The 22,539-nt window shown below is 45.0% G+C and overlaps 1 protein-coding gene and 1 long non-coding RNA gene across 2 annotated transcripts in view; one reads left to right on the top strand and one right to left on the bottom strand.

The window, feature by feature from the left end:
- Positions 1 to 22,539, bottom strand: part of LOC308650944 — a 902,096-nt gene that overhangs the window by 821,482 nt on the left and 58,075 nt on the right. The window lies entirely within an intron of this gene.
- IER5 (immediate early response 5) lies at positions 12,828 to 14,961 on the top strand. Its single transcript, XM_081297019.1, has one exon. It carries the CDS (start codon positions 13,060 to 13,062, stop codon positions 13,993 to 13,995), a length of 936 nt encoding a protein of 311 aa, XP_081153145.1. The 5' UTR covers positions 12,828 to 13,059; the 3' UTR covers positions 13,996 to 14,961.

The raw sequence follows: 22,539 nt of genomic DNA, 5'->3' as shown, positions 1-22,539 counted from the left end.
CTGTTTCAATCTAATGTATGAAATATAATATGTCAAGAGCTTTGTAATGTTGTGAACAACCAATAAAAAAAATGTAAAAAAAAAAAAAAAAGAATAATAAAGACTTCAGAAATCTTGCAGCAAAAAAAAAAAAAAGAATATCCTTAAATCTAGATGAAGGCTGGGGGTATAGTTCACATAGAGCACTGGCCTAACAGGTGTGAGGCCCTGGGTTTAATCCCAGGGGCAGGGCGGAGACGGGGGCAGGGGGAAGTCAGCTGAATGACAAATCCCAGCCTGAGCTATCTTGTCCTTCGAATAAATGTTGATCATATACATGCACAATCATGTGTCTGCTTAGAGTCACCCAAGTCCTTCACGGAGCTGCCCCCCGCCTCCCGGCCCCTACCCCCTCATTGAGGTTGCAACAGAAGCAGCAATGTCCAGGCTGCAAGTGGTCTATTCTGCTACTGTTCTTCCTCCCTGAAGAATATCCTTGGCCGTACAGAGTCTTTGCCAAATAAAAAGAATATAAGCCTCTCTGGATCTCAACACCAAACAGCTGAGTCGGCACAGACTTCTGCATAGGAGGGGACTTTGGGAATGCCACATCACACTCTCCTGGCAGTAAGAGTTCTTCCAACTCCTCCCAAATAGCCCTTCTCTTCCTGAGGTTTTCTCTTCTATTAGATGTTCCTCAGAACAAGGCTGGAGAAACACTGTCATAAAATGCTGTAGATTGGCACCACTGCATACTGCCCCTTCTTTCTCCTCCCAGGAAATCTTTTCCTCAAAGGAGAATTACTGGTTTTTTTTCTCCTGTAACTCGGTGTATATTATCTATAGCACTAGATGCTGAAGAGGATATATGAGGAGCAAGTCTTGCTGGAACACCAAAGTTAATCATATCATTTCTCTATTATTTCTTCTGCCCCGTCAGAAGAAAGTTTGGCAATTATATATTCCCTTTTCTAGACAATTGAGAGAAAAAGAGATGATTTAGAATATTACAAATGTCCTCCTCTGCCATCTATTCATCCACCCATTCACCCACCTCCTACCCATCCACCCATCCATCCATTCATCGATCCATCCACCATCCATCCATCCATTTATCCATTCATCCATCCATCCATCCATCCATCCATCTGTCCATCCATCCGTCCATCCGTCCGTCCGTCCGTCCGTCCGTCCATCCGTCCATCCGTCCGTCCGTCCATCCGTCCATCCATCCGTCCATCCGTCCATCTGTCCATCCATCCATCCGTCCATCCATCCATCCGTCCATCTGTCCATCCATCCATCCATCCATCCATCCATCTGTCCATCCATCCATCCATCCATCCATCCATCCATCCATCCGTCCATCCATCCATCTGTCCATCCATCCATCCGTCCATCCATCCATCCATCCATCCATCCATCCATCCATCCATCCATTCATCTGTCCATCCATCCATCCATCCATCCATCCATCCATCCATCCATCCGTCCATCCATCCACTCACCTTAACACTTTAAAAGCCCTTCCAACATTTGATAGCCTCCTTTGGACCAAGTGTTGTGCAAGGAACTGAGGACATACCAATTGAACAAGACCTGCCCTTTGCCCTCAGGGAAGTCCCAGTCCAGAGGGCTGCTGTCATATGATCAGACCGGGAACTAGAATGTCACTGCTAGAGTGGGAGCATGTCCCTGGTGCCAAGGAATCAAGTCCATGGTTTGGACAGCTAAGGCTGATTGTGAGCTAATTTGTGGAACATTTTTTTTCTTTTGCTGATTGCTTTAATTCCCCTTGGGTATATTTTCAAGGAATTTTAAAAACAGCAAAATCTAGAATCCAATTTGAGATGTATAATCTTTCAATCCCTTGGGGGCACATTTTGGTCCCTGCATTTCTCTACCTTCCTGCTTATCTCCAGGCTCCTGACGTTCTGGAAGACAAGCTGCTGTCGGATCCCTTTGTTCAGCTCCACATGCGCTTTCCCTTCCCAGGCACTGCCCCACTGGTGACAGGAGACATTTCAGGACCCCAGAGAGCCTGGGATGGCAGAACACATTGACATGTGGGACTGTGAGAGGCAGCTATGGGAGAAAATGAAGAGGAAGAGGTAAAAGTGGCAGTCACAGAGAGCAGGACACGGAGCAAGGGGAATGAGAAAGGTTGAGGCAGAGAAGGCAGGAGGAGGAGAAGGAGGAGAACACTGGCTCTAATCCGACCTCTAGGAGACCTGGCGCTGAGCAATGGCTGTGACTGGGAATTAGGTTCAGGAAAGGGCTGGCTGTGACAGTCCTTCCAAATATGGGGTGAGGCAGAGCAGAATTTCAGGAATACCAGACGACCTGGGTCATCCGCTGAGCCATGTCTTGAAGAGTGATTTCGCTTCCAAATAAACTGGGGGTGTCATGGGGGGAGACAACCCTCCAAACATCCATCATGTGCTGCTTTTGAAAATTATTATTTTGGAGCACAAGCTGTTTCCTGTCTTTAAAGCCTATTATCTATTTCCCTTCCAGGTGGAGCCTGGGCTGCCTGCTAATTTAATCCCCTGGGTTTCCTCTCTGCCTTCAAGATCTCACAGACATTCAGGCTTCATAAAGAGAGCACCTCTGTGTCCTCCTCCCCTGAACACCCCCATCCACCCTGGCAGCAGAGGAGATGCTATTTTGGGAAACAGCAGCTGAGTAGGGAGGGTTGTTAATTGTTTGTCAAACCCTTCCAGTCCAGTTAGATCCCACGGAAAAAGCGGGGAAAGAAGAGCAGACCCTGGGCGAGCCTTCGCTGTTTCACTCCCCCATCTGTGACAGGGTGGGGGAAAGGGCTTCTTTGCCTCCTCACACAGAGACGCATGCGCTCGCTCATTTTTCAAATAATAAACCTAATTCTTCTACCCAATTAGAAACACATAAACAAACATAGCGCAGGTCCAGGAACCAATCAAAATAGTTTAAAAATCACTCATAAGACTCAAAAAACGAAGCAAAACAGAAACAGAAACCACCCCACAAAATACCCTGTCATGTCTGAAAGGAGACACCAGGGCCTCTGGCATCCATTCTGGCCATAGTGTGTACTTAAACCACTGGGTTCCAACCTGTGAGCAGACCCCAGGCCCTGCCACACCACCCCAGGGACACCCTGGAGAACAGACCTGCCCAGGCACATCCCCCAGAACCTTCGTGGTGACACATCTGCTTGTCATGGCCTGGACCAACTCAAAGCAAACGGAAGATGACCCAGACTGAGAAGAAGCTACAGGGTCTTTGACCCAGGGCCTCCTTGTGACTCTGAAACTTTCTAAGCATGAGGTCAGCTTGTGAAGGGGAGGGGGAGGGGACTGGGAACCAACACATTCTTTTTCTTAAAAGGGCAACACGGCCCATCATAACCAGTCATAACCAGTCAGTCCTTTCTTGACCAATTCTCCTATGAATGAATGTCTAGTCCCACTTGCTTTTAAAGGACACTGTTTTTATTTTTGTCGTTGTTGTAAATATATATATACATATATATTATTATTATTTTGGTATTTTCAGGGAACACTAAAAGGGATTCTCTTATTAACAGAGAAGTTGAATTCAGAGAGCTTATAAGCGACCCTGGTGAAGGGAAGGACGTGAGAGTCCTGTCTACTTTATAATCGTTCTTTCCTCAATGGAGCTCAGGCTGCCTCATAAACATAGGTTTCCTAATCCACACCCTCGCTCTGGCTAGACAGCAGATCTGAAACTCCCTTTCACACTGAGGGAAGTTCTGTATAAATACTCATTCAGAATCTGCTTAGTCAAAATGAACACGAGATGGGTTAGTGATTGATTTTTTTTTTTGGGGGGGGGAGTACCGGGGATTGAACTCAGGGACACTCAACCACTGAGTCACATCCCCAGCCCTATTTTGTTATTTAGAGACAGGGTCTTACTGAGTTGCTTAGCGCCTCCCCGTCGCTGAGGCTGGCTTTGAACTGGCCATCTTCCTGCCTCAGCCTCCTGAGCTGCTGGGATCACAGGCTTGTGCCACGGTGCCCTGCATGACTTGGGAGTTTTGAGCTGATGAGCATTCATGTTAGAATTGAGAGCCACTGCACTGATCTAGAGTGGACTTGATCGGTGAATTAGGACATGTTTTATCAGCTATGGCAGCTAGAATGAGAGAGAAAGAGGCACCAGATTTTCTTATTGGTTAGAGGTGTGTGGTTTGCCCCTGGATGAGGTGTTTATACTCAGTGGGGTTTTCAGAACAGGGTAGGTAAGCCATGACGTTTTCAGTAATAAAGTCATACGTTTGTAAACAGCTTGGTAGAAAAAGCAAACTGTCTAAAATCAACTTATTTTATATGGAAAGTAACTTTTATAGGGAAATGATACAGCTTAGAGTCATGACTAATTATGAGGTAGGGTAAAATAAAATGTATTTGTGGTGATAGTTTGGTTAGTACACTACTAGAATAATTTATGTAATGTACTGTTTTTTAATTCTCTAGTTGGCTGTGTTTGAATAGATTAGTTTCAAATTTGGGGAACCCATTAATTAATTTATCAAGTAGTTATTTGTTGATACCCACATAGCTGAGAATAAGAGAGGCGGGATGGGAGAAAATGCCAAATTGCCTTTCCCAGCACTTTATAATGTTCCTGGGAAGTAAGAAATACATCCACACAAAAGTGAAGTTATATGTGAGGAAATAGAATACAAAAAAGAAACGTGAAAGATGAGGTGGGATGGTGAGTGACCTTGTAGCTTTAAATAACAATTGACTGTTGGATTAAGAGAGTGTGCATGTGTGCAGGTGAGCAGACTCAAACACCAATGGGCACAGAGGCTTCCGGAAGAAGTGATGTGCAGAGCTGGGGCAGGAAGTGAGAAGGTGTTTTGTTGAGGAAACAGGAGATGAGATGCATGTATACTTTGTTTTGTTTTTGTTTTCTCGTAGTGGGGAACCCAGGGCCTCATGCACGCAGAGCTACATACCTTAGCCCTAGCTACAACCTTAGCCCTAGGAGATAGACTTTTTGTTTCTCCACATTTTGTATTGGTGCATTATAGTTGTACATAATATTAGTTATATGTATGTAATGAATTACATACCATTAGTACATGCACATGGCATGGCAATATAATGTGACCATTATCCATCCCTAGCACTTCCTCCCCATCTCCCTGGTCCCTTTCCTCTATTTCATAAGGTGACCCCCCACACACCTTTCTTTTCCTTTTTCCTAATAGGTATACTTTTGATGAGACCTGCCTAGCTGGGAAACAGGTGAAGCATTTATGTTCCCCATAGTAGTCATAGACAAGGTGGAAAAGTTTGCTTAGAGTCAAAGAATAATGGAATTTTAGACCTAAAATAATTCCCACCTTAGTTGGGCCACCGGTTCTCAACTACGGCTGCATGGTGTAATCACCTGTGGAGCTATTAAAAATTCTGATGCCTGAGTCTCACCCCAGAGACTCTAGTTGATCTGGTCAGGCCTGGGTGTCTGTATATTTAACGGCTCCCCAGCCAATTCCATAATTTGAGGATTACTGATTTAGTCCAACTCCCCAAATTTACAAATAAAGACCACCTCCTGGTTTGCCCCTAGCCAGCTAGTGAGAGTGGCCAGGATGCCCACCGAGCACCTGCTCTGTTCAAGCTCCCAGCAGTCTGTCTTCCACAGTGTATTGTGTGGTACTCTGGAGAAGAGGCCAGAGATTTGGATTTTTGCCATAAAGGTCATGGGAAGCCATTGAAGATACTTTTGTGTGCAAGAATATGGCACATTGAGGGGCTGGGGATATGGCTCAAGCGGTAGCGCTCTCGCCTGGCATGCGTGTGGCCCGGGTTTGATCCTCAGCACCACATACCAACAAAGATGCTGTGTCTGCCAAAAACTGAAAAATAAATACTGAAATTCTCTCTCTCTCTCTCTCTCAATCTCTTAAAAAAAATTCTTTAAAAAAAAAAAAAGAACATGGCACACTGAAAACAAACAGTCCTGTAACTTCCAGTTGGACATCAGAATTGACAAGAGTAACTGAACCCTAACAATCCAGGAGAAAGATGTCATCCAAGGGAGTATTCTCTCTGAAATGGTTTGTATGTTTGTATTTTGAATTAAGATATAATATTATGATGATTTCTGTGTCATTGGATCCAGATAAGTAGAATGGTGTTTTGTTTTGTTTTATTTTTAGCTTTGTGGTGACTCAGTTCTAGAAAGAACTTTCTTCTGTCCAATTAGTTTTTTTACATTTTTCTTACAATTAAGTATAAATTATTATTTTTATTTTGCATTTTACTTTCTGTTTACTATATCTTTCCTGTCCTTCCTCTCTTCTTCAATCAAGGACATTTGTTAATTGCCCACAATATGCTCATGCATATTTATATGTCTACACCTCCCTATCCCTTTATTGTCCCTAGAGCAGTGTTGCCCAATAGAAATATAATTTGAGTCACATATATAAAAAGAAACTGCTAAGTTAATTTCATTCAGTATATCTCAAATTACATCATTTTAATACATAAAATGATTAAGGAAATACATTACATTCTCTTTTTAATACTAAGTCTTTGAAACCTGGTATGTATTTTATACTTTTAAGCACAGATCAACTGGGACTTCAAAGATATGACCATAAAGTTGGGCTTCAGGAAGCACATTTATCCTGTTCCAATTTTTAGTTTAAATTGAAGTTAAGTAAAATTAATTTTTTTTTTAAAGAGAGAGTGAGAGAGGAGAGAGAGTGAGAGAGAGAATTTTTTTTTTAATATTTATTATTTTTTTAGTTCTCGGCGGACACAACATCTTTGTTGGTATGTGGTGCTGAGGATCGAACCCGGGCCACACGCATGCCAGGCGAGCACGCTACCGCTTGAGCCACATCCCCAGCCCAAAGTTAAGTAAAATTAAAAGCTGAGTTCCTCATTTGTACTAGCCATATTCTTCATGTGCTAGATAGACACAAGGGGCTAGTGGCCACCTTATTGAACAAGCAGGTCTAGTGTTTGTTTGTTTGTTTGTTTTTTAATTTATTTTTATTTTGAAGTACTGGAATTGAACCCAGGGCCTATACATATGCTAGGCAAGCACTCTTCCACTGAGCTACAGCCCCCATTTTTATTTTGAGAAAGGGGTCTAGCTAAGTTGTCAGGCTGGCCTTGAACTTGAGATCCTCAACCCTCAGCCTCCAGAGTAGCTGGGACTACAGGCATATGCCACAGTGCCCAGGTGGGCCTGGGGTTTTATGTAGGGGCGTTTTTTCATTCTACAGCTTTAGAAGATACTGGGCTCATTGTAATGAGTTTGATTGCTCATTTAATTGAGGAATCTGTTTTCTCTGTGAGTTTTTAAGAAGTCAGGGTGAAAAAAAAAAAAGATGATCATTAAAAAAAACAATTTGAGGTTTTCCAAGCAAAGATATAAAATTTAGGGCAAGAATGAGGCTGGGGATGTAAGTAAAGGAAATATGGAAGAGGGAAAAGAGTTGTGGTGCCCATCCCAAGTCAAACACTATTTGAATATAAAGAAATTCTAGAGAAGTCAAACAACCAGAAAAGATGTAAAATGTTTCAGAATAGTGAGAGAGAAAAGGGATGAATTAAAACTGGACTTGTCTTTTAGAAGAGAAAGAAGATTATTACTTACATAAAGTATGTGTATGTGTATATATGTAGATATATATGTGTGTGTATTATGTATATTTTCTTTATTTGGTGATACTGGGAATTGAATCCAGGAATGCTCTACCACTGTGCTACATCCCCAGTCCTTTTATATTTTTAGTTTTGAGAGAGGTCTCATTAGGTTGCTCAGGCTGGCTTTGAACTTGGGATCCTCTTGCCTCAATCCCCTGAGTCACTAGGAATACAGGCATGTGCCACCGTGCCCATCTAATAATGTATTTTTTAAAAAATATTTTTAGTTGTAGATGGACACAATACCTTTATTTTATTTATTTATTTTTTTATGTGGTGCTTCTGATCGAACCCAGTGCCTCACACATGCCTGGCTCTACCACTCAACTACACCTCCAACTCCTAATAATGTATTCTTATAGAGCTTTTCCCTTAAGGAATATGGATGTCATATAAATGGTTATTTGATTGCACAAGGAACCTTGGCAAATAAATAAAATTAAAACTCCAAATGTCACCACATTAAAAAATAGAGACAGTGCCTATAGCTTTTCTCATGCACCCTCTTCACACTAACTGCAACATCTCACATAGCTATTATGTCTCTATCTGTAGTGGGTTTGCATTGCTCTTATATAGATTAGACTCAATTGAAGGCAATATAAATTGCTTTATCAACTGATAATGATACTTGGCTTTCAATTACTTGTATAAACAGGGTGGGCAAGAAATAAAGTCAATGACAGTGGACAGACAGACTGGCCCTGTGCTGAAAGGAATCCTGAGGCCCAAGCCCAGATAGTGTTTAAGTGCTTCAGATATTTGTGGGGACAGTGGGGCTGACACTCCCAGTACTAACCTTTCTGTGCCAGGTGGAGGAAACTGGGGCAAGTCCCTGCTACTTCTGATCCTGCTACCAATTTTTTTTTTTTTTTTTTTTAGTTGTAGTTGGCCACAATACCTTTATTTCACTTATTTATTTTTATGTGGTGCTGAGGATCAAACCCAAGGTCTCGCACATGCGAGGCAAGCACTCTACCGTTGAGCCACAACTCCAGCCCTACCAATTTTTTTAACTGAAAAAAAATCTCAAAGATTGGTTACAGCAAATTCTAGCTTGCTTATCTGTTGCTAAAGTTTTGAAGAATCTTCTTTCTATCTTCCCGCTTTGGTAGTGGAGGTAAAGTTTTCTGATCATAAGAGCCCAGGGTCTCCAGAGATGAATTCTAAAAATTCCATTTTATTGGCTCAGAATTAGGGGAAACCCTGATTATAATTGTGGTTATTAATAATTTCAAATCAGCAGACATTTATTAGGCACCCACTATGTGGTATATTAGGAAAAGCATTCCAAATTCAACAAGTACTGACATGTACTTACCACATGTCCAGTAAGTACTGTGCTAGGCCGTGGAGTAATAATAACCACATTCATAACAACAACAAAAACAACAACAAAGACTTAGTGAGGTGCTTAGATGGTGATAGGGACTGTATAAGCAATTTAGTATATTTATCATTTCTATCTTACACAGTAGACTGAGGCACAGGGGGGTTAAGTAAGCTACCCATGTCACAAAACTAGGACACAGTTTTCTCATTTTACCTAGAGGTGAAATAACTTTCCACAGATCTCACAGTAATAGGTGGAGCCAGGCAATCTAACCAAGAGCCCCAAACTTAAGCTTTAAATAAGTTTAGAATTGAATCCTACCCTCTCCATGACTTTGGGAGACTTTGGGAGACTCACTTAACCTCTCGGGGTCCTAGTTCGCTTACCTGTAAATGAAGGTATTGAGACCTCCTCCTTTCAGAACTTCATAGGATGCTGAATAATACATGTGAAGTGACCAGCCTGGTGCTTGGTAGACACCCTCGTCACTAAGGATCCACCAATCCCAGTGCATTATCACTCCTGTTGTTAAAACATTGAAGTGCTTCCATGCCTGTTGGCAGAACTTCTTTCCCCAGCCCCTTGAATGCTCCTGTTCCTGCCTTCCAGTCCCTTCTGCAGGAACCCTCCACGATCCCTGGCACTGTACCCGCTTTGATGGTTAGTACCCAAACATGCCATATTTTCACTGTCTCCTGGTTGCCTTTGATGAGTGTGTGGTCTAGAAGGGCCCCTGGGAAGAACAGGAGAAAGTGACGAGGGCAGTGATGGGTGGTGGGACAGCTCAGTTCATGTGGTGAGAAAGGGGCCACCAAGGCAAGAGTGTGTCAATAACCTGCTTCCCAGAGTGAGTGTGTGTATGTGTGTGTGTTGGGGGGGGGGGGAGTCCCTGTTCATCACTAAAGTTCTTTTTGTCTCTTGGTTTTTTCATTCTTACTTCCTCCAACTAGTTCAGGCCTCATGACACTTTGCCTAAATGCTCAGAAGAGCTTTCAAATTTCAGCATTCTGAGTACCAATTGTTCTAGAATCCATTCTGTGTTCTTTCGCTCAACAACCTTCAGTAGGTCCCTGTAGCCCTATCTCCTCCCTGAGTTATCAACAATCCACATCGGCAGTCCCAGGCTAAGTTCCCTGCTTACTTTTTGGTGCATGCCCACCGCACCTGCAAAATGAGATATTCCCTGCAAAATGAGGTAGATGTTCCCTGCACCAGATCCTTGTCCACTGCTTAAAACTTGTGGAACCTCCCTCAGGGGTTTCCAACACCCTCCTCAAATATACTTTCTTTGATAAAACTTTCCCTCATCTGTGTTTCTTCCTTTTCTGGTCTCCTCTCCCATCTCAAGTTCATGCATAGGATAATATGTTATAATAAGTAATATATATTGATCACTTACTACATGCCAGGTGCTGTTCTAAGAGTTTTGAATGTGTTACCTTGTTTGTTCTTCACAAAAACTCTTAAGAGGTAGGTACTATTATTTCTGTGTTCAAACAAGACTGGAACAAATCTCCAAAACAGCACACAGCAAGAAAAAGGCAGAGCTGAGATTCCAACCCAGGAAGCTGCTGTTCTTAAGCATTGTTTTATAGGGAATCAAACCTAAAGAAAGAAAAAACCAAAAAAAAAGAATTCTCATGTGTTATGGTTTGGATCTTGAATGTCCCCTGAAAAGCTCTTGTTTTAATTAATGCAGGAATGATCAGAGGTGTAACCTCATTAGCAGATTCATCTATTTGATAGCTTAATGAATGGTCTATTGGGTGGTAACTGTATGTGGGTGGGGTGTGGCTGGAGGAAGTAGGTCACTGGGGGTGTGCCCTCCGACTACATCTTGTCCTTGGGTCCTCTCCACCTCCTGGCTGCCATGAGCTCACAGCTTTCCTCCACCAGGCCCTTTTGCCATGACGTTCTGCCTCACCTCAGGCCTAGAGCAACAGAGTCGGCCAACCATGGACTAAGACCTCTAAACTGTGAGACCCAAATAAACTTTTCCTCTTCTAATTCGCTCTTGTTAGGTATTTTGGGCACAAAGATGAACAGCTGACTAGCACATTATGTTATTGCTCAACATATGCTGCCAGGTTTTGTAATAATTCTTGTGATTATTTATCTCCTTCTTTATGTGGACTGAAAATTCCTAGAGCAGAGGAACTCTAGGTCTCATGGTCTGTGTCTCAGTTACCAGCAATAAATTGTGGGCAAAAATAAGATTACTTGGTGGCACAAACCTACAATGCCAGCCACTTGGGAAGCTGAGCCAAGAAGATTGAAAGTTAAGAGGCCATCCTCGCCAACTTAGCCAGACCCTATCTCAAAAAAAAAAAAAAAAAAAAAAAAGTGACATTATGGAGGCATCAAGTCCTCTGGAAGCATCCTGATTGTGAACTGGCCGTGTTAAAGTCCACCTTTCATTAGTATTTCTCCTAAAGAAACTCATAGCTTGGTCAAATCCTGATGCAGGACCAGGCCAATTGTTAGTATTCCAACAAAGTTATTTTTATTCAGATTGTAGCTGAGAGTTATCATTTGTCTTCTCCATATTAAGGTAGACATATAAGGTCCTCAGGTTATTTACACAGACTCATAAGGCAGGTCTGTGATGGAGCTTAGGTGGGTCTAACTAGGACTGACTCTTCACCTTCCCAGTTCAGGACCCTGCTATAACTCTGTGGTGATTTTAACCTTATGCCATGGACTTGTAAGAATCAGTAGATGGAGTCTCCTGCAATTCCAGTGACCCAGTGGCTGAGGCAAGAGGATCCCAAGTTCAAGGCCAGTCTCAACAACTCTGAGCCCTCAGCAACTTTGTGAGACCCTGTTTCAAAATAAAGAGGACTGGGAAGGCAGCTCTGTTGATAAAGTACCCCTGGGTCTAATCCCCAGGGCCTAAAAAGTAAAAATAAAAAATAAATCAGTAGACAGATTTTTGTTGACTGGCCAAAAAATTCTAGAACACCCTTCCTCCACACAAATAAAAATATGACATCATTATGGGAACCCAGAGCTTCTCTATTTGTATTTTTAGAACTTGCTAGATTTTCCCAAGGGCAGATTAGTCAGTTCTTGCGTCGAAGAAAAATCGCTGTGGAGAAACGTGTAACATCTTCCATTTAACTGGCAACTGGGTTTGTTCGACATTCTAGGGAACAAGTGACAGATGCTGACTTTAGTGGAGAACCAATAACTTTGGACCTCGACAGAATTCCTTGATAAGAGGCCAGAAAGTTGAGAACTTCTAGAATCCCCCTTTTCTTTGAGGTTAGAATCATTAGCTCCTAAGAGTGTGTGACTCCAGTGGGCAAGGGGCTCTCCCACAAATATCTGCCAAATGCCCTGTGGTAACACCGTTTTGCATCTCCTGCCGTGTATTGACATCATCTCCATTTTTGTCAGAGTGGCCTAGGTTTACGGTGTGTATAGCTGGAAACGGTGGCAAGGCGGGGAGGGCACCGTTGACCTGGGAAGGATCAGGACTTTATGGTGGAGCAGAGTCCACCACCATACTCAGATGAAAGTTCAAAGGTTCCATTCGCTTTGGTTCTGGCTAGCCAGCACACAACCCAGATTCTTTAACTACAGACACCACTGCGAGCCCCCAAGCCCCAGCACCGCCGTCGATTCCAGGCCCCACCGGCACTGCCCGGTGGCCGCCAGCCGTCGCCCCCTTTAAGAGCCTGCTCCGCGGGACTAACGTTCGAACCGGCCCTGACGCTCCTCCTCCGCCTCCGATTGGCAGCGCGCGGCGCACAAGGGCGCGCAGGCCAGCCCAGAACGGTTGGCGGCGCTTCGTGATTGGCGTTCGCGGAGTCTATATAAACCGCGGGGCGGCCCGGCAGTCTCAGTTTAGCGACCGGACCCGAAACTAGGTGGTGGTTAGGTGAGGAGAGGGTAAGAGGGCAGCGCGCGTCCCCGGAGTGGTTTCTCTTTGGAGCCCTGAATTATCGAGGCTGTACCCCCGGGGCGGGCTTGTTTACGCTTCCCGACCCTCTCCCAGCTTCTGAACCTGAGCCGGGGCTCACCCCCAACCCCTCGGTGCCCGCCCAGTGCAGGGGAGGCAGGATGGAGTTCAAGCTGGAGGCTCACCGCATCGTCAGCATCTCCCTGGGCAAGATCTACAACTCGCGGGTCCAGCGCGGCGGCATCAAGCTGCACAAGAACCTCCTGGTCTCGCTGGTGCTGCGCAGCGCCCGCCAGGTCTACCTGAGTGACCCGTGTCCCGGCTTCTACCTGGCCGGTTCCACCGAGACCCCAGTGCCGCCGCCGCCGCAGCAGCCCGGGGAGCCGGCAGCCGGGCCCCCTGCCGGCTGGGGGGAGCCGCCTCCGCCCACCGCCCTTGCCGCCTGGCGGGAGACCCAGCCGGAGCGCCCAGCTGTCCCAGACGCGCCGCGGGCGGGAGACGCGGAACCAGCGGGAGCGGTGGCCGGAGCTGGGGACGCTCCTCCGGGCCGAGAGGCGGACGCAACGGAGGCTACCTGGGGCCGCGTGGCAGCGGCCGGGGGAGTCTCGGACTTTCTCCCGGAGAGGCTGCGCGCTGCGCGACGCCCCTGCGGCTGCCCCGCAGGAGAGGAGGACCAGCCGGGCGCGTCCCCCGGCGCCGACTGCTGCTGCGCGCCGCGGCCGGTTGAGGAAGAACCCCCCGCGCCGCCGGTGGTGTGCCCCAGGAAGCGCGGCGCGGCGGGGGCAGGCGGCGGCCACGCGGGCTGCCCGGCGCTGGACTCGACCCCGCTGAAGAAGCCGCGCCGGAACTTGGAGGAGCTGCCGAGCGCGGGCGAGCAGGACGGCGAGGAGGAGATGGAGACCGGGAACGTGGCGAACCTCATTAGCATCTTCGGTTCCAGCTTCTCGGGACTCTTACGGAAAAGCCCCGGGGGCGGCCGGGAGAAAGAAGAGGCGGAGGAGAGCGGTGCGGAAGCCGCCGAGCCCGGGCAGATCTGCTGCGATAAGCCGGTGCTGAGAGACATTAACCCTTGGAGCACAGCCATCGTGGCCTTCTGAGCCCCGGCCCCGCGCGGGGTGAGGTTGAACCGCGGCGACCCCAAAGCGAGCGCCAGGCCGCGAGGACGCCCCAAGGACCGCAGGCGCTGAGCGCGTCGGGGAGACTGCTGCTGCCGCGCAGCGCGCACTGTCCCCGGCTGGGCAGCCGGGCTATGCCGACACTCCAAGTCTCATCCTGAGACCTGGAGTTGGAGGCTTATTGGAAGAGGACGATCGTTAATTTTTGTGTCTGTGTATGTCCGTGTGTCTGTAAGTTTGTCTTGTTGAATTAAGACTTGTTTTGTCCTTCTGGAATGCACCACCCCTTCCCCGGGGCTTATGACTTTGGGGGCAGACAGGGACTTTCCTCTGCCGGCAGCACAGAGAAGGAAGCGGCTGCGAGGCTCGCGGCCGGGGAGTTCCCCACTCGTTCTCCGGGGAGGGAGGGACTTTACACACACCCCTCTCACGAAAGCTAGGACCACACAGGGGCCAGGAGTGGCGTTTCCTCTCAGGATTTCCTCAGACTAGACGGACTTGGTCTGGAGCGGAGACCTGTAGTACTTCTCTTCCTCCCCACCATTCTCCAGCACAGAAGAAACGTTTATACCCTGTGATCGCTCTGGGAAAGGGGACTTTTAAGGGACCTTTGCTTCCCCACAGGGGGAGAAAGCTTGACGAACTTCACGAAAGAGTTCAAGCTTGGAAATATGGAGTTTATAAAGAAGAGATATATTTTTAAAAGCTCTAGCTCAGAACTACTACCCAGTGCTTTTAAAAAGTGTTTAATGAAACAAAGTTTACAGACAAAAGCCCTAAGTGGAAAGACCTTATGGTTTTGTAGATATGGTGACTCCAGTCTTTGTTGTATAAAGGTTGGGGGAGCTGATAAGGTTTTTGTACAGTATTTTCTCCTTCGTTGTATTGATTTTTGTATAAAAAAATGTAACTTTACGTGTCTAACACGTATTAAATATTTTGAAGCAACTTCACTGCCTCCTTTTCTAATCACCTGGGTTTTGTGGTAAGCTAAGGCCTGGGCTAGAAAATTTAAGGTGTGGTTCCTCACTATCAGTCATTCACAGACTGAGGACATTGTTTACTTGCTTCACTAAGTATCAAAAGGGACAACCTTAAGGTTTTACCCCTCAACATCCTAGGACTGCTATTAGATACCAGCATCAGTGACAGCCAGTGGCTTGAAACCTGCCACTACAGCTGCCTTTTCTCAAGTTGATTTAGGTCAATTTGATTTTCTACAGCCCAATCTGACAGGGTCTAATATTAAGTAAGTGCTAACTTTTGAAGCCCTTCCTAACCACATTCCATAAAAATTCTTCTAGTTTCCTGTTGCTAATGCCATGGATCATCTTTTAGATTTGTGTTGAAAGGGGGGAAAGTTAGTAGCTTTCTTTAAAAGCCCATTAGAACCTCACAAAAGGCTGATGAGGCTGACTTGTCCAAATGGCCAGATCCATCTCAGCATTCCACTAGATGCCAGGATGGAAATTCTTTTTTTTCTTCCCTTTTACTGGTATAGCTATAGAAAGTAAATGAATTAGTGAAAGTGAAATTGAAATTGCATGTGTCAAACCGGAAAAGGAAGGAGGCCAAGGAAGACTAGGTAAATTCTCATTTAGCAAAACTTGATTTGCTTTTGTCACCTAGACAATGACATCAGCATTTGGGTCATGATCAACACTGAAGTAATGACAGCCAAGTCATTTTACTAAGATTACTACTTTTAAGGGAACTTTGTGTCTAAAGCAAAATGTTCAATATCTGAAAGGTATTCAGTAATCTCAGAAGCTAACCATTTAGCGAGTGATGTTTTAAAACATGGTTCCCAGAATTTTAAAAGATGGTACTGATTTTCTGAGTAAATAGTGTTAAGAAATGGGAGAAAAAGAGGAAAGAGACTAAAGGTTTTGACCTTTAAGCAAAGAGAGCATGTATGGATGATGCTTTGACCTTAGCTAAAGTCCCAATTGTAAGAATGTCTATCATAGCTGAGTAGGCTATCCCTTTGATGTTTTGGCAAATCTTATTAGTGGTTCCTTAAGCATAGGGGAACTTTTACTTTATGCTCCATCAGTATGCACAGAATAAAATTGTCTAATTAGGGTCTTGTTAAATTGACTTGTTTTTCTTTCAGAGATTAGCTACTTAAGTTCTGTAATAGCCACCCAAGATCAATTGAGTGCTTACTGCTTAAACTGAAGTTGTCAGATATTTCCTGTTGCTAGAAAGTAATTATTATGCTTGAACAGCTATCTCTGTATTTTTATATTTGAAAGGGGGTAACATTTGGTGTGTTAAAGAGAGCTGTATGTTTTGGATGAGTCTAAAGTTCCTGTTGATCCTTGGTATCACATTAAGATGAACCATGGGACCATGTGTCTGCTTAATTTAGAGAATGCAAATTGGCATATTTGATAGGGGAATAAATCTGTGCAGGAAATTTGAAAAAAAAATTTTTTTTATTGCAGAGGCAGTATAGTATAATGGTTAGAGCGTGAGCTCTGGAGCCTGGCTGCCTAGATTTTTGTATTTCAACTCCAAAACCCTGGACAAGTTGCTCCATCTCTGTGCCTCAGTTTTTTCAAATGTGAAACTGAAATGATTGTACCTACCTCATAGGTGAAAATTAATGAGTTAATGGTCTGAGAAAAGGACCTCATAGTAGTAAGCACTCAATTGTTAATGTAAAAGTGAATTCTGTGTAGGAAAGGAGGGGAAGGGAAGATCTATTTTTAAATTCTATCCAGTGCTAGGTTCTTTAATTCTATTTTGCTCTGGGCACTTGGCAGTCATGAACCTTTGTTCTAGCATAATTTTGTTGCTATGTATGTCTCAGACCAACCCTGTGACTCCTGGATTGTATCAAACAACTCTATTTTCAGGGAGGAGTAAGCAGGAATGAAAACTCCCAAGGAGCAAAGTTCTTGTTGACATACAAATGTGGATGAGTAAAGAAAAAAATAGCTCACAGCTATTTTTTTAGCCTGAATTTCTTGGGCATAGAATGTTTCATAAGCCATGCTTACTGATAGGCCCTGGAAAAGTGCCTTCCTGATGTCAAGATAGGGTATCACAAAACTAAATTAGATGCAGTGTGACTAGAAAAAAGCCACAGATTTTTTTGTTTTTTTTTTTTTTTTAGTGGGTTTTTTGTTGTTGTTGTTGTTTGTTTTGCTTTTTCTTTGCTCCTTTATTATTTTATTAGAGCTTTATAGTTATATGTGGTAGTTGGGTTCATCCGACAAAAAAAGCCATAGTTTTAACATCCATTTTTGGATCACTCTGGGAATACCTGGTCTCTTGATCAAATTAACCATAGCTCTGGTCTGGAAAAAATTATTTTGTGGTTCTGGACATCAAACACAAGACCTTACAAATATTAGGCAAGCTCTCTATCCCTGAACTACTTCTTCAGCCTGAGGGAAAATAATTTTTTTGGCCTACCACATAAAAGCCAGATGTTTAATGTGCTTTTTGACAAGTATTCAAGATCACATTAGTAGGAAATAAAGGTGATATATAATATAGCATTTCTCAACCATGTGGCTTTAAACCTGTCTTCTATTTCAGAAATCATCAATTGTATTTGGGAAAAAGAACTTTTTAAGTATTGAAAGTTTGAACTGCCCATCCAAAGCGACTGGGTCTTCTCTGTGGCACCTAATAACCCTGCCATTCCCCCTGTCCATCAATGATTTGATTTGGGGAGGAGGTGGGAGGCAGGGGGTCATTGAACAACTTCTGCAGTTGATACTGAGAATGAAGTTAAATGATGACAAAACAGCTCCCTGGTAGCATTGGGCTAATCTAAGTCTCTTCAACTCCCTGGGCATGGCAACCTGGCTTAGAGCCTGTAAGACCAAGTCTAAAGGCTGATACTCACTGTGACATGGAGTTTGATGGACCTTTATTTCCTACACTTTTTTTTTTTTTTTTAGCAGAGTTACTTCAGTTCACGGAATAACCAAGGATTTCTGATCTCTTGCCCTAAATATTTTATTCTTGTCCTGTTTGTGAATTTTTTATTCGCCTAGGCTCCCTTTTATCCCAGCAGTTCCTGAAAGAAGATGGCAATGAAAAGAAATGCTGATCCAACCTTCCCGTGACTCTGAAAGAAACCCTTACTATGAGGTGCAGTGCTCTGGTGGGGAGTGAGGTCGGCTTCCCAGGATTTCTGGCACTCTTTTGAGTAATGAGCAGTTTGTCTCTCATCCTTTGAACCATTGTTCACATTTAAAATTCTACCCAGTGCAAAGTCTTAGGAGGAAAAAAAATGGTAGGAGCAGAGTTGATGTTAGGAATTGCTGCAATCTAAACTCATGCCCTTAAGAGTTTTTCAGTAACAATTCTTGAGGGTACCATGGAGAATGAGTATGAAAGAAAAGAAAATGTAAAATACGGCTATTGAATGCCTCCTTCCTGATCCAAACAGATCTTCTGAACACCAGCCACCACCACCACCCTCCCCCAGTGGGGATGAAGTTTTTAAAAATAAAATCTCTGTAGAAATTTCTCTCTCCCAGAGGAATATAGCCCAAAGCGACTTTGCTGGACTTCAGCCTGGGTTTTGTCTCAGGCCTTTGGAATCCTGCAGGCAGGGAGGCAGAAGCCTCCAGGGACTGCATTCTTGAACTGGCCTTTCCCTCTCCCCTACCCTGCAGTTCCACAGCAGCCTCCACTGCTGGATACTGCTCACTTATGGGCAGGTGAGAAAGATAATTAGCTACCAGCTTTTGGAAACTGCAGGAAGAAGAGCTGATTGCTACCACTGCCACTGAGCATCTCCAGCAGGTGACTGTGTTGGGGGACTGACAGAGTATGCCTATGATGCTTGTTGGCAAATCTACTTAGTTTTATATAATGAAGTGTTCTGGGACCTGGTCATAAGAAGCCCCTAGGCCTGTGATAAGCCGTATCCCTAAGGGACAGGATGGAGGTGAGAATCAGTTGCCTCTTTCCCACCCACTTAGCACCAAGTCAGCCCCGGCCCAAGCCCTCTGCTTTTTCCCTATGAACTGGGCCTCTGCCAGGTTTCCCCAGCCTGTCATTCCACCAGATGCCAAGGCAAGGCTTCTTTCTGTTTTTCTAGAACTCGGGTATGCTGAAAGCCATGTGTTCCTACTGCTTATTCTTCAACCCATTCTACCTCTTAAGCCTTGAGGCAGGGCAGCAGCTGGTAAACAAAAACAAAAACAACAAAAATCCTGTTCCCTCTGCCAGTCTTGCTCCTTCTGCTTAGAGCACAGAAGTCTGAGGTACAGAGTTTCCTGAGCAGCTCTCCCCGCTCAATTCTCTTCCTAAACCCATCAGAGTGTTTCTCCGAGTTGATCCACGAGTCCTTGCTATTTCTAGTATCCCCTAGCCTTTGTAGGATAGGTGTTCCATCTGTACTCTGGCTGTTTTGTCTCTCCATTTCTGTCTGGAGCTTTCTATTTGTTTGGGGGCAGTACTGGGGATTAATCCTAGGACCCAGCACATGCGGGGCAAGTGCTTTACTCCTGAGCTATATAACTGGCATTTATTTATTTTTCTTTCTCACTAAAGTATCCATGCCAGCTTTGAACTTGCAGTCCTCCTGCCTCAGCCTCCTGACTGGCTGGGATTGCAGGTGTTCTCTGGGTTGGGCCTAAGTTTCCTTTCCACCTTCTGAGAATACTACTGTTCATTGCTTGCCTGGGGGAGAGTCTGATGGTGAGGGAAAGAGCTATAGTTGGGCATAGGACAGCCCCTGAAAGGGAGCGGAGATCAAGATTTTCCTGATCATTGACTTGCAGAGTCCCCAGACACTCTGAACCTCAGAGATCAAGCCACAACTGTGGTAGCTTCAAGTCATCCTCTCCCTGTGCCTCGTCAGACCCCCAATTCCATGATAATGGGGCGGGCAGGGGAGGATACATACTAGAAACATGAGCAGCAGCTGGAAGCTGGCTTGGCTGGTGGCCAGATGCAGGAAGGGAGAGGCAAAGCCAGGGGAGCCTGAATGTGGGCTACACAGTATTTCTGCTCCTCCTTTCTTCACAGAACTGCATGTCCCCCTTTCTAGAACAGATAATGAATCACAGAACCACTCAAATGGAGAAATCCAAAAGTGCCTCTTTGCCTTCCTGCTCTAGCCTGTGATTAATAGAGACTTACTCCAGTGAGTTACTAGAAGTGGGAGAAGGGAGCAGCTCTTTGACATTGCACAACAGAGATGAACAACAGGAGGTGAGCTGAGGTCTGAGCGGGTGGGGGAGGTCATCAGAAGGACCTGCCACTGCAGCAAGTGCTCCAGGTCAGCCCTGGGCCAAGTGCACGGAAGGGAGGACACCCCACCCACTGTTTTCTCCCCAGCTTTTCTTAAGCTGTATCTCTCATTTTCTTCAGGCAATTTCCAAGTTTTATTTTTGGTTTGGAAAGGGGTGAAAGTGCCTTGGCATCTGCATTTATCAGCTCGCACTCTCTCCCTCTCGCTCTCTCTCCCCCTCCCTGTGTGACCTACTTTAGAGACTAGAGTGGCTTTCATTTTTATGGTCATGGGAGAAATCACTAAAAGCAAAGATTCCGTTTCAGAAGCTGAAGTTGAGGTACACGGGACGCTCTGCTGGGGTGGTTATTGCTCTATAATTTCTGTGGCTTTCTCCCCGCACCCTACTCTGTCTTCAAAATGTCTTTTAAAAGGCGCTCCTCGTCAGCACCGCTGAGAGCAGCTGTAAAGATGTGGTGTGGGGGCGATTCTGGGGCCGGCCCAGCTGTCTGCTTCCCAACCTTCCAGTCACCTCAGTGTCAGGCTCTGGCCCCCTAGCACGGAGCTTAGGGCTCCTTAGGGCTCCTGAATGCCCTCATGAGAGGAGTCAGGGGAGTCTCCTACTTCTCACAGCAAGAGTACAAGAGGTCCAGAGCCTGAGAGGTGGATCACCTAGAGGAGGCCTTCAGAGTCACCCCCCACCTGCTTCCTTGAGACCCCGCTGAGCAAGGAGCTGTGAACTCAAATCTGAATATGTGGCTCATCACCTGGAAAGTCACTCATCTTACTTGGTTTATTTCTTTTTTCTTTTTTTTCCCCAAGTATTTACTTGCCTCACAATTGTGATTAGAAGATAAAGTGTAGGTAAATCAAAGCATAAAAATAAACTGTAAACAACTCCGCCCTGGGTGCCATTAATTATTTACAGGCACACTCAGAAGGAACTCATTAATGGAAAATACAAAGATCCAGAGGACAGAATCCTGGCCTTCAAGGCGATTATATTCCAGAGGAGATGCAAAAACAAGACAGAAACCCCCAGAAAATCTGATGGTAGATGAAATGGAGTCGAGTCCCCTGCCTCTCAAAGTATGGTACATCACTATCTGGGAGCTTATCAGAAATACAGAATCTCAGGCCCTACTCCAGACAAGATCTCTGGATGATTGGTATATACGTTAAAGTTTAGAGAGAAGATATTTCCACCTATCTCAGGATGTCTGAGTGTGAATGTCTCAGCTTTAGGTCACTGGAGGCCTAAGTCTCTCTTGACATTCCTTTTCTGTCGGCTTCTGGGCCTTGCCATATGTTCCACTGATGAGTTCAGCTGTGAGAATAAATATCCCTCCAGGAGAGAGAGAGAGAGAGGGCAGGAAGCTGAGACCTAGTGATAGGGAGACCAGGTTGGGGCTGGAGTAGGAACAGTGTGTGGGAAGGCAGGAGTCCAGCCAGGTCATGCCAAGGGACTTAGCTGAAAAGTCAAGGAAACGGAGAACAAAATGTCACGAGCAAGGAAAGAAGGATGTGGAGTCTCTAACTATACCCCCTTCCCCAAGAAATCTGGTGTGAAGAGAATCAAGATGACAGCTAGAAAGGCTCTTGGGTCAGTTGAAAGGACTGCACACATCTTAAGACAGAATCAATGGGTGCAGGAACAGCTATAATGAGGGCGAATGGGGTTTGAATATATATATCTCAACTCCTAAGTATGTGACTCTTATCAGGAGAAATATACACTTTCTTTTCCTTCTTCTGTCAAATAAAAGGAGACCAGAGACACTAATAAATTACTCCAGGGACCTTGTTAGTTTCAGCAGCCTGCAATCTCTTCCTCACTCCCAGCCCACAAAGACCCTCGCAGCTTAAACTCCAACATACCAGTTGGCAAGGTAACAAACTGCTAGCGGATCCTGGAGAATAAAAGGATCACTCCCTGAAACCCTAGTGCTGCCACTCACTCATCTTAAGATGGAGATTTCTGATGCTTCATCCCTTTTACATATTAGGAGTTTGAAACATATAGGATTGCAGGCATGTGCTATGAGGATAGCAGGATCTGGTGTTCTTGTAAGCAGAAAAAAAAAAAAAAACCAACACGTGTGCATGTGTGTGTGCACACGCACTTGTAGTCTGTGCTCATTTGGAAAGCCAGTTATGAATGAGCATGGTTTCCTGGATGAAAAAAAATTTCTCTTCTTTCCCTTCCCACCAAGTCTGACCTCATCTGTCTTTTTCAGTGTTATGGAGGATTAATCTGAGGCTGAAAACAGGTTGAGACACGTCCAACAAAGAGACTCCGGATACAGAGAGTAGAAGGA

The sequence above is a fragment of the Spermophilus citellus genome (assembly GCF_964194105.1).
Source record: "Spermophilus citellus genome assembly, chromosome: 6".
In the NCBI taxonomy this organism is placed as follows: Eukaryota; Metazoa; Chordata; class Mammalia; order Rodentia; family Sciuridae; genus Spermophilus; species Spermophilus citellus.
The sequence above is the reverse complement of the archived record's forward strand: the minus strand, read 5'-3'. Positions and strand labels throughout refer to the sequence as shown.

Coding starts and splice junctions, on each gene's coding strand:
- IER5 (XM_081297019.1), top strand. CDS start 13,060: ATGGAGTTCAAGCTGGAGGCTCACCGCATCGTCAGCATCTCCCTGGGC.